Source organism: Molossus molossus, unplaced genomic scaffold (genome assembly GCF_014108415.1).
Source record: "Molossus molossus isolate mMolMol1 unplaced genomic scaffold, mMolMol1.p scaffold_m16_p_5, whole genome shotgun sequence".
NCBI classification, from domain to species: Eukaryota; Metazoa; Chordata; class Mammalia; order Chiroptera; family Molossidae; genus Molossus; species Molossus molossus.
In genome coordinates, this window is record NW_023425388.1 from 105,251,188 (window position 1) to 105,270,315 (window position 19,128).

At 34.2% G+C, this 19,128-nt stretch overlaps 1 protein-coding gene across 1 annotated transcript in view; it reads right to left on the reverse strand.

The window, feature by feature from the left end:
- The window catches only part of ROBO2 (roundabout guidance receptor 2), a 1,312,832-nt gene that overhangs the window by 52,340 nt on the left and 1,241,364 nt on the right, over positions 1–19,128 (reverse strand). Inside the window, exons 17-18 of the mRNA XM_036243039.1 lie at positions 17,732–17,903; positions 7,177–7,359 (exon numbers count right to left, since the gene is read on the reverse strand). Coding sequence (XP_036098932.1) covers positions 7,177–7,359; positions 17,732–17,903 — 355 coding nt within the window. The remainder of the gene's footprint in view (positions 1–7,176; positions 7,360–17,731; positions 17,904–19,128) is intronic.

The window sequence follows — 19,128 nt, forward strand, 5'->3', positions numbered from 1 at the left end:
CTGTAAAAAACAAAGACAGACACATGCACAGAAGTAGTCAATATTAATTACGATTAAAAACAACTACATATTGGCCCTTAGTTTAGAGCTGAGGCCTCTGGGAATTTTAACAAAACATAATTAACATAATTGTACAGAGAGTATAAAGAAACGATTTGGCTCAGGGCAAAGCCGTCACTTGCTCCAACTTTAATAAGACACTTAAATATTCTTCACGCCAAATGTATGGTTAAGTCAAAAGGGCAGTTTGTATTTGGATGTCAAATGTTACAATTGGTATATATGGTGGTATTAAAAATCGACAAGTAATAATGGGAAATTATGAAATCGTGACTTTTAACCTTAAGCCATTTTAATCTTAAGTGTCCTAATTAGAAGGAATGCACAAAATGCAAATAATAGAAATTGAAAAAAGATAGTTCAAACAGGTAATACCATCCCTCCAGTGTTACAGGTGACACAGGTACTGATTGATGACATATTCTCACTATCACAGATCCCTTCAGGGGCACCGCTAGGCACTGCGAATTGAACACCTATAGTTACAATAGCCACGAACTGTATTTAATAGAGAATTATGTACTCAGTGCTTTGTTTCATCATCCAACCTTCACAAAAATGAAAATTTCAAAATACTGATAACTGAATATATTCCAATTGAATGTAATGATTACAAAGCTCAAGTTCTTTATAAAACTGTGGGATTTATTAGTCACACCAACAAGCATCCAGTAGAACCACAGTTGGGGTGGTCACTCCCTCCAGCCACCAGATTCCATTCAACAACCAGCACATGAAAGTGGGTTTCAAAGAGCAGCCAAATAATGTGAATATCAGTTCAGGTCCATCATCACTTGTCCAAGATCTTTGCTGCCAAATGTATTTGAAATTCAAAATATATCAAATCTTAGAAAGGTATTAAGTTGCATTCTACAGAGAGGGTCTAGGCAGCAAATTATTGTCAACATTTTAAAATATTTTTGCATGGAAATGTGAATATTCATTATTAGTAGGATAAAATCTACAAATAATTTCACATTACTTTGATTCAAATGACTTAACTGGAAAATCATGCAAAAAACTTGGTGTTTAGAAATTCATGGATTGCAAAATTGAAATTATGCCCAACATTAGTATGGATCAGCTAAACCAATCATTGGGAAGTAAGGGAAAAAATATCATTTCAGATAGAAGAAGCCAACTTATCCTATTTTTGGAAGATACTGATTTTATTTATAATGTGTGTGTTTTTTCACTAAGTGAAAAATGATAAAAATAAGTAAAAATTCATATTTTAGTAAATGACAGACCTATTGTTACTTTAAACATACCCATAGTAAATGCCTTTTCATGTGAATAATCTCTTCATAATTTATTAGTTCCTCAAATTTCTACCATCAAATATGATCATACTATAAATTTTGTAAACTTCCAAAACCAGTTCCCAAGTCCGTTCCCTAAGGTCATCTAACGATCTGTTGATGACATCAGAAGGCAATATGATCATATTTCAAGGGGCTGTTGGAGCTCTGAAGCTGCAGGCACCTGAACCTACGCCTACGACGTGGAGGTAACATCTCACATGCGTTGTAAAGCAACCCAGGCATCACCTGTGCATCTGCCCCGAAGGGGTATGGATAGAGTTCATCAGAAAAAAAATCAAGGAATACTGAGCACTACTCTGCTTTCCGATGGCTCTAAGTGCTAGGAATCAGGAATCGGCAGTGTGTCCACCACACATCAGGTCCCTTTAATAACTGCATTTAAAAACAAAGAAAAAATTAACCTAAAATAATTAATGGAAAAAAAAAACTGATCATGAGAACTATTAAATAAAGGCCTGATTGGGGAAATAAAACCCAACAAAATGTGAAAACAGTATAGCTAATTAGCTCTCCATCTGATGTGAGTTTCTAGTTATATGGTTTCTAATGGACTATCACATGATTGTGTGACTGCTGAAAGAGAGTTAAGATAATGTTGTGAATATCTTTGTGAATATGCAAATAAGCAGGCACTGATGGGCTACACCTTAAAACGTGCTGTTTGGAGATATGTAGGGGGAAGCTTAGCATTTCTCCCTAATTTAGATGCTCTTTTTTCCCCACCCAGAGTCTGTTACGGCCAGGACAATAAATGACAGGAAAGGACACTGAAGAGGCAAAAAAGCTGAGTTGCACTTAGCTTGTACATACCACCAATGATGAATTCTTCGTAACATGTATCTCTGCATACCAACCACACAAAGCAAAAATGGACAGTACACTGTGTAAATATACGACTCACTTAAAATGGCCTATTGACACCATTTAGTACACATGAGAATCTTCCATTTTGTATATTTCTATCAGAAAAAGCAAAGATGTTTATCCTGATAATTTTGCTTTAGTTGTGTTTTTTAAAGCAAGGGGAAAAAAGAGGTTCTTTTTGAGGTTGTTTTTTCACCGCATGCTCCAACACTTCTATATTTGTTCCAATTCAAATAGCAAATGAAAAGTAACTGAATTCTATGAGATTGTGGGATTAAAAGCAGACTAGAAATAAGGATGAACAATGAGAACTCCTAAAATGGAAGTCATTTGGTGTTTTGATCAATATTTTTGTGTGTGTGCAAAGAGAGAGAAACATAAAAATAAAACCACAGCAAATTGAAAGCTGTTTTGAAGAAGCTATTGTTCCAAAGAGCTGTTGAATCTCCTTGAAGCTAAAAGCAAAGAGGGTGTGGAGAGTATAGGTGATGAGATAATCTTGTTCTAGTTATGATTTCCACATTCACAGTATAGTAATTTTGTGTGGATTGGACATACATCTGAAATAAGTGTGAATCTTTATCAGGAGTTTCTGCTAGCATCTAAAATTGAGAACTTTCAGGGAGGCACGGACAGAGGTTTTTAACTAAAACTATAACTAAGTAACACTAAGGTTTCCAAAAAGTTCTGCAGAAACCACAATCTTAAATGTTTTAGAATTGCACTTTGAATTTATTGCAATATTTATAAAGCATCTATGGTAAAAAGACTGTGCAGGTTTCTATCTCACGCCCGCTGGAGCGAAGGGGGAGGAGAGCACAGCTCTGCAGCGAATTGACGCTGGGCAGCAAGAGGCTTCCCGAGCGCCTCTCAGTGAAGCACATGTTCCTGCTCCAGACGGAATCTTCAGTGTTGCCAGCCAAGCCCCACTCTCTCTTGATAAGCTAGTTCTCAAACATGAATGTAGATTAATCCTCTTTTAATAAGCATAAGTCAGCTCAGATAATCAGAGTATAAAAATTCCATCAAATCTTTTAGCAGTCCTTGGATAGTTTTGTCAAATAATTTCTATTTCAGCAACAGTTGTAAAAGCTATGCTTGAATGGTTTAATGTTTCATAATTTGCTTACTCATTAAATTGTTTATATTTATCAATTTTCATAAAATCTGTTACCTTCAGAGGTAATAGTCATAAAATAAAATCACCCCCTGAAAAGTAAAAATATATTTACTTTCATTAAAATGTCGATGCCTTAAAATGGTGAATAGAAAGTGAACAATGTAAATTTGAAAAGAACCATTCACGTGGATTATGGTATGTATATATAAAATATGTGAATATGTATAATACGTTTTATATAGTATACATATAATTATATAGAAACCTCATGAATGCTACATGGCTTTTATTCAAATGTAGGGTGTTCATTTTCCTATGTACACTTTCATGTATGATCCAACATTTACTCTAGATTCAAACGTCACCTACTGTTTCCTGTATTTTCTGCCCAAATAGCTTTAGTTTTATTTCAGCCCATTCCAGCGCAGGTGGTGAGTTACTCCGGCGGCCAGGATGTATGTGCAGTGACTGGGGGACGGATCTCTCGTGAAGGTCACGGCAGAGACACTGTGTTACGCTCCGGACAAATCTACAACGGTTTCACGTGAGACCTGAGATACCTTTTGAAGTCTGGATGTCCTCCTTTGTGCCACGTGCAAACCTGTGGCCCATGTCTGTTTCTGAAGGATTAAATAAAGGACGAAGAGGGAAAAAGTGCACAGTGTGTCACCTTGCCCTGGGGATATATCTAATTTCCACTACATGAAGAAGCAAAACCTGTTCGGCCCAATTCTCCTCTCTGGTCATTTAAAGGTATAAGTTTGCATTGATTCTTGATAGTTGTTTTCACAATCCAAAGTGTTAATCCACTAGTGTTCTATGATAAACAGAGACATATCAATACTGAATGGTAGGCTTTCTTTCCCTTCCTTCCAAGCATTCAAATATAATGTTTCACATGACACAAAGTCAAAGAAGAGCCACCGTAACAGCCAATGAGTAAGTTTTTGCCTAAATAGAGTGAGTGAAGACGTCCTTTGAGGGTAAGAATTGCTACCTTGGGCGGTGCTTATATGACTCCCCACTGGTTAAAATCTGCCCTGTTCTAGCGGTAGTGGCTGAGAAGACCCGTGGAGTGGGTAGGACAGGCGAGTGCCGAAGTCCAAGCCCACCTGCCGCACAGTTCCACTTAGGCTCACTCTAGCTCTTAAATACATGGTCCTTAAAATACATAGCACAGCAGATAGTAAGGTATAACCCAACCTCACACTTGGGACTTGAAATAAAGGAAGTATCTTATTATATAAATTAATTTAAATAATTATACCAAATTTTGTTTATTTGAAAAAAAAAATTTTTTTCATGAATCAACAATAAAGATTAGAGACTATATAGACATTACAATGCAGTGAAAAAGTAGGAATGTTAGGCTTTTCATCTGGTAAATCAAATCTCATTTTCTTACTTGTGAAATTTAGGATTACCAGAGAAATTTTTATGGAAACCAAAACATAAAGAGAACCAGTACAAATAAAGTTTATTCAATATAATTTTTATGACACATTTCAGAAAAAAAATAACCCTGTGTGAAATCTCTATGCTCTTAAAATGGCTCATTAGCTCATGCATTAAATATCTGAATTTAAACCTGTGATAAATATATACATATTCCATTCATCATTCCTACTTAGAATTCCCATGTTATGCACACTGCATGAGGATAAGGACATGAACACTGAGCAGGTGGAGGAGAGGCTATTTCTGGAGGGAAATGGGTGGGAACGATCACCAAGTCAGATATGTGACGCGAGGCGTTTGCATTCGCTTCTCACCTACAAGAAAGGAATGGCAGCTGCTGAAGGCAAATTACCAGCTGAAGGTGAACCCACTCTGGGAGCCAGCCATCTATCAACTAAGCATAAAGCTTCTGAAAGGCTGCTCTCTGGCTTGGCCTCATTCCAAAATATTTGAAGGACATACACCTTCTGAGTTAGCAGCTCTCCTACAGGCAGATGGATATCGATCACTCTGAGAAATGGTACTAGGAAATGGACTATTCTTGTCAAGCTCAAAGACCAACAGAAGTTTTCAAATTAAATATATAAGTTTTAAAAGAAAAACTACATTAAAAACGAAATAGAAGGAAAAAACGTCTGACATAATTTTACTGAAGCACAAACCTACTAATTATGAGGGCCCGGTCATTGACGAGGGAGGAGTGAACACAGCGGTACGGAGGCTACACGGCGAGTGTGGGTATCTCAGAACTCTGCACCCAAGTGTCTAGTGTAGTCATTATTTTCTTATTTGCACTGAAGTCCAGAAAAAGGATAAACACAAAATGGTCCTTGATTTAAATCTGTTCCTCTATGTTTTATAAGATTTTCATGAATGTGTCACAGGGATAAGAAGTAGCATGGTGAGTGATCAAGCAATTGGGCAGACAGAGCGTCAAGGGGTGAAGGTGAGGACTGTCCTGAAGATCGAGAAGGTTCACTGGCCCATCCTCAAGGTTCAGGACTCACACTCAGCCCTCCCCGGGAGAATCCCTCGCTGGTGTGGTGACATAGGGCTCGGATGACAAAGCACAAGGAAGGAGGCGTCAGCAACCAGCAACAATGAAAATGACCCCTTCCCACTGGATACACTGTAATACTTTCTCTAGTCCTGGGAATTTATTCTATCTAGTAACTAATAAACTTTATTTTCATAAGATATGGACACGAGCCATAATGTTATAATCAAATGATCATAATTAAATGCTGTCAAATAACAAACCAGACAACCAAGTAGGTGCTGTTTATTCCGTTTTGTATTATTTAGACATTCTCGGCAGTTCAGACGCTACAAGCAACAGCAGCGTATAAGCTTAATAAGCAATGAGACCTCTGTCAAATCAGTTATTAAGATATGTAAGCTTCTTGTCAAGGTTACAGAAGACTGAATAAAATGTCTCAAAAATTCTAAAGTGTTTGTAGAAGGATGTTAAATTTAAATTGTTTGCTTTAAACTCTAGAAAGTGTAAAAGACGATGAGAAAATTTCTTCTTTTGATTGTTGTTTTATAAAATACTTAAAACAAATTTCAATTAAAAATGTTATTGAATAAGCTTCAGTACTGACTTGATAATTCTCTCTCTCTCTCTCTCTCAGAACTATTTTAATGGCCACAGTTTTGACATCCTTGAAATTGTGCTTTGAATTCTAAAGCAAAACATCTTTTCAGATAGGTAGAACATTCAGGGGCTTCTTTTTCTTTTGTTTTTTTTTTTTTTTTTTTTTTTCTTTCTCCTTTTCGTCCTTCTAAAATGCTGATTGGTCACCTTGGAATAGACATCCATTTAAATAAGTAGTAAATCCTTAATTCATGTGACATCAGTCTTATTAATTCTGGGGAGACTTTTTGCTTGTTTTTATTTTCTATCTGGAACATTTCCTATTGTAATCTGCATCTTAAAATACTTAATGCTGTATTTCAAATTTTTTCTTTTTATCCTGACCATTCCAGTAATGCTCTCGTCTAAATACATTTCTCCGCAAAGGCCTCATAGCCTGCAAACCCTGTGTGTGTGTTTCTGTGTTCTGAAGGACTAGTTGAGAAAAATGGTTTAGCATTTACCAGTGTGCACTCTTGTTATGCTTCATTGGGAATTCAAGCAAAAAGACTGCCTCATGGTCATAATGTGATATGCTGAAGAGCAATGCATTAAAGCATGTCATTTGTAATTGCATTTTACAGAACAGATGTTTAAAACAAGCCAAAAACATTCATTCATTTACTCTCCTGGTATTCCATTCCATTTCTTCTCTTTCATTTCAACACATTCTTAAAGATAAGAGGTTTTCTTAGCTGGAAATAGTCTCTTACCGGCATAATTACTGAGTCCCTTTCTCTTCTTTCTTCTCCAATACAACCAGATGCTAAAACCCATCAAAATCACCCAGCAGGCACCACCAATACCAGCTATAAAGGCTGGTTGCTTCACAACATCAGTGATTTGCTCAGTTATGCTGTTATTGTTTTCAGTAATGACAACTTCATTGCGTCCACCTATGGAAGAAACAATAGTTTTCTTAAACATTAATACAAAAATAAACACAGCAATGCACATGGTGCTCTGGAGGTACAGAAAGTTAGAAAATTCCTTTGACAGCAAGTAATACTGGTTGTGTCCTGAACCTGTCACAATCATTGATGAGCATATTGTGTAAGTTACAGGAGATGAAATCAAATTACAAATTTGAAATGTGATTAAGAACGTTGGTCTCCGGTGTTTGGTTTACTATTATGAATAGATTCAGAACTGCTTCTTGATTTACCTCCTTAGACATGAGTAGTAAAACAACTGCTAGGGGTTGAAATAACAGCAACTTTTCTTTAGTGAGGTAAAGTGGGTTGTAATACAGTCTCAAAATCAAGCAATGCACCCACACCCGTCAGCACAGGCTTTTGCACGTGGTCCTCCTGGGCAGCACTGCACACATCCAAATGTTCATGATTCGGAAACATGCAACTTCATACTGTCTGTAGTATTGTATCAAGGAACTTATTTGGATCAAAGCATTTAATTTTCGAGAATGTATTAAAACGAATGTATAAAACAATGACAATTATGACATCCTTTCATAAAGATTAGTATCTACAATTAAAATGTCATAAAAAGATAAAACTTGTATATTACCTTAAAGCATCTGCAACTAGCTTGAAAATCCACTTGAAAGTTGAGTTTAAAAGACAACTTTAAATTTAATTCTAAGGTCTACATAATTAAAGCACACATTTAAACCTGGACTAAGATTATTCTAGAAGTAGTCATGTTTTTAATTTAGACGTCTCAGAAATAATTTAAAAAACCTAAACCACATTAAAAAAAAATCCTCACCTGAGGCTATTTTCCATTTATCTTCAGATGGAGTAGGAGGGAGATGCAGGAAGAGAGAGAGGGGGAGACATTGATGCGACAGAGACACATGGTTGGTTGCCTCTGGCATGAGCCTAATCAGGGCGAGGGACCGAGATGCAACTGAGGTCCGTGCCCTTGACCGAAATCAAACTCGCCATTCTTTGGTCCAGGGGAAAATGTTCTAACTGCTGAGCCAAACCAGCCAGGGCTTAATCAACATTAGAAAATAGTTTTTAATATGTTTTTATTGATTTTTTTTAGAGAGAGAGAGGAAGGGAGAGAGAGACAGAAACATGATGTGAGAAAGAAACATTGATCCACTGCCTCCTGCACGCCCCCTAGTGGGGATCGAGCCCACAAGCCGGGCATGTGCCCTGACCGGGAATTGAACCAGAACCTCTCAGTCCATGGGATGATGCTCAATCCACTGAGCCACATCGGGCAGGCTTAATCCACATTTTTAAATAGGCTTAAACTCATGAAATCATAATATCACTGAAGAGCAAAGACGCAGATGTTTATTTCACAGATTAAGAAATTTAGACACTAGGAATTAAGTGATATCTTTTTTTTTAAGTTTCTATTTTAATAGCTTTTTTGATAAATAATAGACATACAATAAAGGAACATATGTAGAGTAATAATCTAATAGTTCTGAATGTAGGCACAGGCCGGAAAGCATTACAACTGTCAAGAGAAGGCATATATTCACTGTTCTCCAAAATTCCCCTTCCCTTTTCTTACCCCTCCCTGCAGCCCTCCGTGCTCACTCCAGCCACCACTGATCTGTCACTCTACATTAGTTTTATTTCCTAGATTTATATATATATGGAATTATACAGTATGTATTCGCTTTAGTCTGGCTTCCACTGAGCCTTATTATTTTGAGATTCATCTATGTTGCTATGTGTAGTTTATTTCTTTTTATTACTAAGAGGTATTCCACTTGTGGTATATAAATGCCACCATTTGGAAGCAAATGTTTGTACAAAGACTAGCACATAAATATTCATAATAGCTTTGTTTGTGATAGCTGAAACTGATTCTAATCTCAGTATTATGCCTCATTAGTGACTAATCAAAGACTATTTAAAAATAAATTATAATCCAAATATAATTGGCAAATTTTGGCATATCTCCTAAAAAAATGTGTCATTTTTATTGTTTTACTTATCAGGCACTGAAATATAGTAGAAAGAGCATGGGCTTCGAGGTTCTGCGTTTGAATACCATCTCTGCCACTTCCCAGCTAAGGAAGCAGTGAGTTTGCGCAGGGCACCGTATCTTTTCAGGTTCCAGTTTTTGTTAGATGGCAACAGTGCTGTCTTTTGAAAGGGTTGTTTGAGACGATGCATGTGAAGAGGTTACTTGGAACACAGTAGCTGGTGACTCAAAATTATGGTCCCTTTAAAGTTAAGGGTTATTTTAAGAGCCACTTAGGTAACTTCTGGGGTGTAACTTGTAAATTGTCTAGATGTGAGAGTCCTGCAAACCACAGGTGACCTGTTTACTGTAGTTTCCTGTTTCTTCCAGAGCAGAAAATCAGTCTACATTTCCCAGACTGCCTTACAGTTGAGTGCCACAGTGACTGAACAGTGGCCAAGGGTGCATGGGCACAAGTGATGCATATACTACCTCCGACTTGACCCATATGCTGTGACAATACTTGGAGGATACCAACTCCCTAAGAGATGGTGGAGCCATTGACTGCAAAGATGGAAGTTTCCTGAATAACTGTATAGAATAGAAATCCCATCTTACATTCTGTTAACTCATTTTAGACTGGGCTAAAAAAAAAAAAAAAAAAAGGTGTCTTTTATTAAGCCAACCAGAAGGCAGGCTTGTTTGTTATAGCTACTACCATTTCTTATACACACTTATATATCATTTCTGAAGTGTCTTTTGAGTTTAATTTCAGATTTAAAATGCACATTCACTTATTTGTAGTAAACATGCTTCATTTTCCCAATCTATCTGCCTTAATTATTATACAGATCCACATAGTAAAAAATGTATTTAAAATAAGCTCGTATTTTCAATATAAGACATAGATATATCTGGTAATTTTTTAGCTACTACTAGTTACTGAAGAGAAAACACGTAACTCATAGAACAAAGAGAAAAGAAAATTTCTCCTTCATTTGTGTAAAAGGTCCATGAAATGTCCTATTTAACATAGTACAATATTTATGCTACCCTAGTGTATTACTATTTCTTGTGCTGTGATATTTTTGAAACAATGGTGTCAGTTAGACTAATTAGAGCATAGACATGATTGTTGTGTGTGACCTGTAATGCTCCCTTGTTCTTGCAGACAAAAAATAAATGAAATATAATGTCTTCTTCCCATTGGAGAGTAATGAAGAACAAACCTAATTTGTTTCACGAAAAATTAATTAGACACATCAGATTCAATCGTACCTATTATGGTGAAAGTTTGCAGCTGTTCCATATATTATTACCAACTATGTAAGGTGAGCATGAAGTGGCAAAATGATTACGGAAATAAGAGCTATATTATTAAGCAAAATTACTAAAAATTTTAAGTCAATGTCAATTTGTAATATGGCATACTGTTTGATGCTTATATACGAAAATGCATTTGGTAGCACTGGTGTGACAGTAAGTACAACAGTATGGAATTACGGCCACTGATGTAAAAGTCGTTTTACCAGGGAAAGCTACAGACAACAGAACAATTTTACTTTTAAGCCTGTGTAAGGTTTTTTATTATGTTTGCACAACATTTTAATTAATGGCCTCTTAATGGAATTTTCTGGAATGAAAACTAAACTGAGATGGAATAGATGAAACAGTACATGGTTGGGCATAAGACAAATCTAAATTTATCAGCTATAAATTACATCAAATGCCAATACATGATTTAATTAAAGTGAAAAGAGAAGGAGGCGGAGCTTGAGTCACTTCAAGTGCTGTTTCCAGTAAGGAACAGACAATAGGGAAGCGTAAATTGAAACAGAAAAGGAGATTAGACATCACTAAATCACTTTACAACCAAGGAACAACAGTTGTGTGGATAAGGTTATCAGACAAGATGTTAAGGTAGATATGCAGTGATAATTAAAGAAACAATTAAGGGTTCCTTCAGTACATCAGTGATTATTAAAAAGAAATAAATCTCTTGGGGACAAATAGCCTTTTCTGGGTTGAATTTTGCTTGGTGTGTGTGTGCGTGTGCGTGTGTGTTCATTTCAAGTGGCACAACATTCTATTGTCTATGATTACAATCTAAATATTGCATATTCTACATACTTGAATAAGGGATAAGACTATCATTTAGGAGATTATTTTTATTTTATAGAAATATTTGAAAATTTCTGCATGATATACTAACCTATAAATTAAAAAGTACTCATTTTTTGAAGATTTAGTCTTTTTAAGATATACAAGAGTTAAACAAACTTTCCATTTAATTTAAAACCTAAATTTACTTTATTATTTTAAGTGACTACACACTTGTTCATTTCTTAACTGTCATGCCATGAGCTTAGTGAAATGGTGCTCTTGCAATAACTCACTTGCCTCCCAGTGTAATAAATCCCCAACATATTGGGAAGCAAACAGGCAGTCAGTATAAAACAACAACAACAAAACTTTCCAATGTTTGAGAATTATATTTATAACTGAGGATTATAGAAAAATAAAATATAAAATTAAAATATACATATTTGACAATCTTTCTTAACTTTAGTTAAAAAAATATCCAATCTATTACATACATATATATGTAGAGAGACAGTAAAAACAAAACAAAACAAAACAAAAAAGACAAAAACCAAGCTTTTTTTAGTTATTTAGAAGCTCTCACAGAAAACTACATCTTTGAAACATGTCTCATATATAGTTTTTTTAAGTTAAAAATTAATGACAAATTTCTAAATACTATAAATGGAATATATATGTCAGTTAAATCCTTTTGGGTGTACCTGTATTTCTTTCTTATTCTAATTTATTTTTAAAAATCTCAGAAGGGCATGATTGTAGTTTTCCCTCAGGTTAAGAAATTAATTCAGTCTGTATGACTAATTAAGAAAGAAAAGGCAATTTAGAGAAAAGTTAATTCTATAACTTTTATCTTTAATACTTTTATTATACACAAGAAAGAAAACTTGGAGAACCTAAAAAAGTTTTACCATTACAACTGAAAGTTGAATCTCTTCAGATACAATAAATATTTTGTAATAAGAAACACTTTCCAGAAACGGGCGGTACGTTCTGTGTGCATCTGTTAGAAAATAAACTGGAAACTAGGCGGTGCTTCTTAAAAAGTAAACTCTCAGAAGAATGTTTTAAAAAGTTCAAGATTCTGACAAGCAAACAATCGAAGGGAGAACTGAAAATATTGCCTCTTGAAAGAAATCTAGCAGAAATCTATATTAATGAGGCTCTTTTCCTCCCTGGGACATCTCAATCCATGCAGGGCTAGGCAGCTACAACCCAAGCTGAAAACCTCCACTTTATAGATATGAGGTGTCAGAGGACAGAGCTCAAAGCTTCCAGAGTGACTGAAAATTAAAAGAGAAATCCCGTGAACGAGGAGGCCACAGGAGAATGACGTTCCAGTTCCTGTGTATAAATCCCCCCTCAGTCCTGGGTGACTCTAAAGTGTGCATGCAGAAAGTTCCAAGGGTCTCGTGAGGACCAAAAGCCTCAAGACTGAAAAGGCTGAGCAGACTCTTTCAGCTTCTGTCCACTGCAGAAAAGATTGTGTTTGAACTTTTAATGTCATCAATTTAGGGGGACTTGATAAACATATTAGGCTTTTCACTGAAACCTCAAGAGGGCCACATCTTAGAAGTAAAGATCAAATTGAGGTTTTTCCCTAAGAATAAAGTCAAAAGATAAACAGATCCATACTAACAAAGTGTAAAAAACAAGCCAGCACCAGGTCACGAGGTTCAGCCAGTAAGGTAACTGCCTCTAGAACAAAATCAACACTCTTCAGAAGTTCATATTTTATAGTATGTCATCTGCAAGGTCCATGTACAGTAAAAAATTACTAGGCGTAAAAATCAAGCAAGACAATAACAAAATACTAGAAACAGAAGACACAAGGTCAAGAGAAAAGGAAATCAGTAGAAATAGACCATTAGATGACACAGATGTTAAAAATAGGGGACAAGGACTTTAAAGCAGCTATTAAAACATGTTCACAAACTTAAATCAATAGAGTCATAAAAAAAAAAAAACATAAGGGAAAATTTCAGAGGAAAGTGGAAAATGTCAAAAATAAAAAAAGTGTATTACATGAAATAAATAATTCACTGGATATTTCCATTTCTGCCCATGAAGAGATAACAAGTATTTACATGTAATCTCACCATAAACAAGTAGAAAACTAGGCAAAGTATATGAAACAAAAAGCAGGAATGTGAGAAGAGAGAAATAAACAAGGTTAACCTTACCATTATCATAGATTTCTATTTGGAGACAATTTAAAGAATAACCAATAATAACTCTTTCGTTAGTATATTGGCATTTATTACATGCATATAAGTAAAAGGCATAATAATCACAAAAAGACTGAGTGAAAGGAAAATGGAATTATATTTTCTAAGATCCTTGTATTATAAGCAAATCCTAGAGTAACCATTGAAAAAAGAGGTATACTAATAATCCAATAGTAGTCATAACTACTATTAGTAGTCATATAATACAGAAACTTTTTTAATTCATTCAAAAGAAATCAGGAAATTAGGTAAATGAGAACAATGTTAGAGATAATAATAGTAAGCCCAAAAACATCAAATGAATTAAAGATAATAGTTTAAACAAACCACTTAAAAGGCAAAAATTGTCATAATGGATAAAAAAGCAAGAGCTAACTATATATTTTTAAAAATATATAGAAACCTTAAATACAGAGAAACAGTGGTTAAAATAAAAGAATGGAAAAAGCACAAACCAAGTTAACATTTATAAGATGATGTGGCTATACCAGTATCAGATAAAGTAAATTTCAGGACAAAAATCTTACTAGTAAATAAAGTAAGGCATTTCATAATGGTAAAGGGTAAATTCATTAATAAGATATAACAATATTAAAATGCATTCACTAAAAACAGAGTAACACAATAAATAAAGTATCTTATATACAGAAAAGAGAAATGCACAAACATAATTTTAATAAATTTCCAGATTCTATTTGTATTAGTTAAAAAAATAAATAGAAAAAAACCAAAGACTTAAATAATACTACCAACTAATTTGACCTGACATTAATTGAACATCCTACTCTAAAACAGAAAAATCCACATACTTTTCAAATGTACAAGGAGCATTCACTAAGAGCAAATGCTAGGGCATTAAAATAAATTTCCATATTTAAAAGGCCATATTCATACAAGGTACATTCTCTGACCTTGGTGGGATTAAATTAGAAATCAGTAATTTAAAGCTATTTGGAATAGCCCAAAACATTAGGAAATTCAACAATGCACTTCTAAATAACCTCTGCAAAAAACAGAAATCATTAGGGTAAGTGAAAAGCATTTTCAACTCTATAATTAATAAAATAATAATACATCAAAAATTGTGTTAGAAGTTATTAGGTAAAAGTTATTAAGTAACATAATATATAAAAATTATAAGATTCAGCTGAAGAAGTACTTGGAGAGAAATTTATCACTTTTTGGGAAATTTATGACTATTAATATTAGAAAGAAGAAAGGTCCAAATAATTCGTATCTGTTTCTATTTTAAGAAGCAACATGAAAGTAGTTGAAAAAATAGCACAAATTGATTAAATAAAACTAACAAAGTCAAAAGCTTGTACTTTGAATAATAACACTGGTAAGTCCTTGTGTGGACTGATTAAAACTGGAGAGAAGGGGACTGTGAGGACAATAGAAAAGGAGAAGAGAGAAAACATAAATCTCCAGTACATGAGAGTGATGGAGGTGGTGTTAATACACCTCTTGCAAATATTACAGTTAAAAATTATAAATAAATAAAAAGATATTGAAAATAAGCATATGCTAATACATTTAAAAAATTAGGATAAGAGAGATTCATTGGTAAGCAAAAAACAAAAATCAATTTACCACAACCAACATAGAAGAAATAAAAACCTGAAATAAGTGTAAATTCATAAAAAATAAAGAAAACTCTAGGAACAAATATCATTGCTGAGTTCTAGAAAGTATTTAGGGAAGACATAATACAAGGCCTTAAAACACTCCTGAAAACTATAAAGGAGGAAGGAATAAATCCCAACCCATTTTATAATGTCAGCCACCTGGATTCCCAAACCTGCACAGACGTTAGATGGAAAGAGAATCACCAATCAATATCCCTCACGATCAGATACAAAATTCTGTATGAAATGTTAGCAAATCAGATCCAGTTATATCTGTAAAAGGCATCATATGTCCTGACCAAATGGGATTGATTCCAGTAATGCAAAGCTTATTTATCTATGAAACCATTCAATAGAATTGACCATATTAACATAAGTAAGGAGAAGGAAAACAGGTGATTATCCAAATACATTCAGAAGAAGTATTTCATAACTATTAAAATAAATAAGTGAGGTTAATAAGGTAATAAGACAGCAGAACAAAATATAAAATTTAATGTATGTATAATATAAAATAGTTGGAAGAGAAAATTTTATAAATCTACTTAGTATAAAAAAATCAAATGCTCAGAAACAAGTTGGACACAACCATACTATAAAAACCCCCAAATATTGTTGAAAGAAAATAAAGGTAAATAATGGAGAGGTACATCATGTTTCTGGGGAGAAAGACTCACTATTAAAATGTTTAATCTCTCCAAGTTGATGTACAGATTCACTGTGTTTTTAAGAAACAATTTCAACACAATTTTGTAGAAACTGACAAGCTGATTTGAAAAGTACATGGCAAAGCAGGTCTGCCATAGCCAAGACGATTTTGCAGAAGGAAATTACGGAGTGTTCACATTACCTGATCTCACGACTTGCTATAAGCTACAGTAATCAAGACAGTGGCTTGGCAGATGGACAGACATATAAAGAAATGGAAAAAACTGGGGAATCCAGGAACATATCCATACAGATATGGTTAACTGGAGAAAGTGAAGCCAACAAATGATGCCAATGCAATTTGATATATATTTGGAAATAAATAAGCTTCAACCCTCAAACCACATGTAATTACTTGAAGATGAATCAAGACTTAAGCATAAATGTTAAAATTATAAAGCTTCTAGAAGAAAATATCTTTACTATTTAGAAGTAAGACACAATTTCTTAGAAAGCGCCAAACATAAAAAATTAATTTGATAAACTGTAGTTCACTAAAATTTTAAATTACTGCTCGTCAAAAGATTATTGCGGAAATGAGTAGAAATTCCTAAACAAGCAAAAAGTGTTTGCATTGCAAATACATGGCCAGGAATGTATGCACAGAATGGTTATATAACTCCTCCTAATCAAGAACAAGAGACAAACAACATCATTTTAAAAAGTCCAAGACTTAGAGATTTTACAAAAGAAAATATGTGAATGTCCAATACACAAATGTAAATTTGTTCACCATCTTTAGTCGTTGGAGAAAACTGAAGTGACGTCCTGTTTACACTCACAAGAATCGCTAAAATTACAGACTGGCAACAACAAATGTTGACACCTTATAGAAATACTCGAAGTAATAGTCTTTGTTAGTGAGAATATAAAATCATGCAATTTGAAAAAAATTGTTTAAAGTCTGTTATAAAGTCAAAGTATATCAATCCTATTACCCAGACATTCCAATTCTAGTTATTTCTCCCAAAGAAATTTAAAAAATATGTCCTCAATGGTTTACCCAAGAATGTTCATTTTCTGAAGAGAAAACAAAGAAATAAAATATGATATATTCACACAAATTAGTACTACTCAGAAATAAAACATACGAATTGCATAATAAATACATGGGTGAACCTCAAAAACATTATATTTAGTCGAAGAAGCCAGATGCAAAATATTATATTCTGTACTATTCCGTTTATATATATTTCAGGAACAGGCAAACATAATCCGTAGTGATGGGGAACAATTTTCTGTAATAATGATGGTAGATTAAATTGGGATTTCTTCTTTGGGATAGTATATTCAAATTACAAAGTCTTTTTTGGTCTGTTTCTGGTTGAATTTTGACTTTTTATTTTTGGCTAAGAGAAAGCACATAGATATGAAACATAATGCACTTTCTTTTGTAATTGCTTCACTTCCTATTATATTTCAATGACATCAAAATTACTAATGAAATTATTGATTAAAAATAATTTTCAAACAACCTTTCAGTAGTTAAACTTAGCAATGATTTTAGGAAGTTTATGGGAGTCTTAAGAGCACGAGCAATTGCTGATCATTTTTGTAAGAAACTCTAGTCGGCTAACCCATTTGCCTATATGATGTGTGCACCCTCTCGCTCACTACTGCATAGCCACTGTCGGAAGGCAGATTCAAAGAACAGCCTGCTTTGTTACCAGCTGATTGATTCTGAAGCACAGACGACATAGGTTGGTACTCACCAATTATTATTGGTTGCGGTTCACTTTTTACTCCAACCCCTGCACTGGTACTAGCTGCAACCTCTACTCGGTACTGAATACCTGGGAATAATCCACCAATTATTACAGACCGAATGGCTGCATCCACAGTTTTGTTGATATGAAATCGTGTTTCATTCCCCAGACACCAGATCTACAGAAATGTAAAGTGAATAACAAAAGAAGGTAAAATTATCTTTTCTGGCAATTCGATCAATATAATAGACTAAATTGTTTTTAGTAACGATCAATCTACTTTCTAGGCTTATAGAAGTATACGTAATTGACATTTTTTTAAAGCCTAGTTTCTGCAGCCTGTGTGGGTGTTTGTGTGCGTGTGCATTAAGGAAAGAACAATAAGGAAGCTGGAACTAAGCCATGTTCCTTTATATCTGATAATCAACAGTGCTCAAAACATAATAATTCCCTTAACGGCTCTAGAATGTGGTCCCTGGTTAAAAACAGTTTTTGCATATGGATTAAAACATAAATTCCTCTGCTTAATTTACTTATCAAGATTTATTATATATATAATCTATTATAAATATGGTGATCTACAGAATGAGCTGTGATATTCAAAGTATGTAGGTGTACATCTAAGTAATTTATATTTCATTTAAGAAAATATTAACTTAGAAGTACTTAACAAGATTAATTAACTTAAGTTATAGGTATTGACTGAGATGAAATTAAAGTGAATATTTACATCGACAGTAATGTCTTAATATTGATCAATATATCTACAGACACATACACATGCATGAGAACAACACGGCAGGAAGCCTTTAAATACTGGTATGAGGAAAGCTGAACTTGTACTTCTAGTAAGAATCAAATGATGAGGCATACTTTCTTCTGGGATATGGAAATTTGTTACTATAAAATGTGTTATACAAAGAATTGTGCTATATATACATATTTTTATTCATAGTATATAGTATTTTATAATCTAGACACATAAAGGGGTTTATTTCTGACATAGGTAAATTACTGAAGCTACTTCTTTAAAATAATTTCTGTGAATTAATTGCCCTGCCAGTGTGCTTCAGTGGTTGAGCATTGACTCACGCACCAAGAAGTCGCTGGTTTGATTCCTGGTCAGGACTCATGCCCAGGTTGTGGGCCCAGTCCCCAGTGGGGGGCATGCAGGAGGCGGCCACTTGATGTTCTCTCTCATCAATGTTTCTATCTCTCTCTCCCTCTCCCTACCTTTCTCTCTAAAATCAACAAAGAAAAAAAATTATAAAATAATTTTTGTGAATTGCGTATTTTCCTGATTTACACTATGCTACCTGTGTTACTATGAAGGAATATTTAGTTCTGACCTAAATATATATTTTGTTACCAAAATATGACAATCTCATGTGATTGAGAAAGGT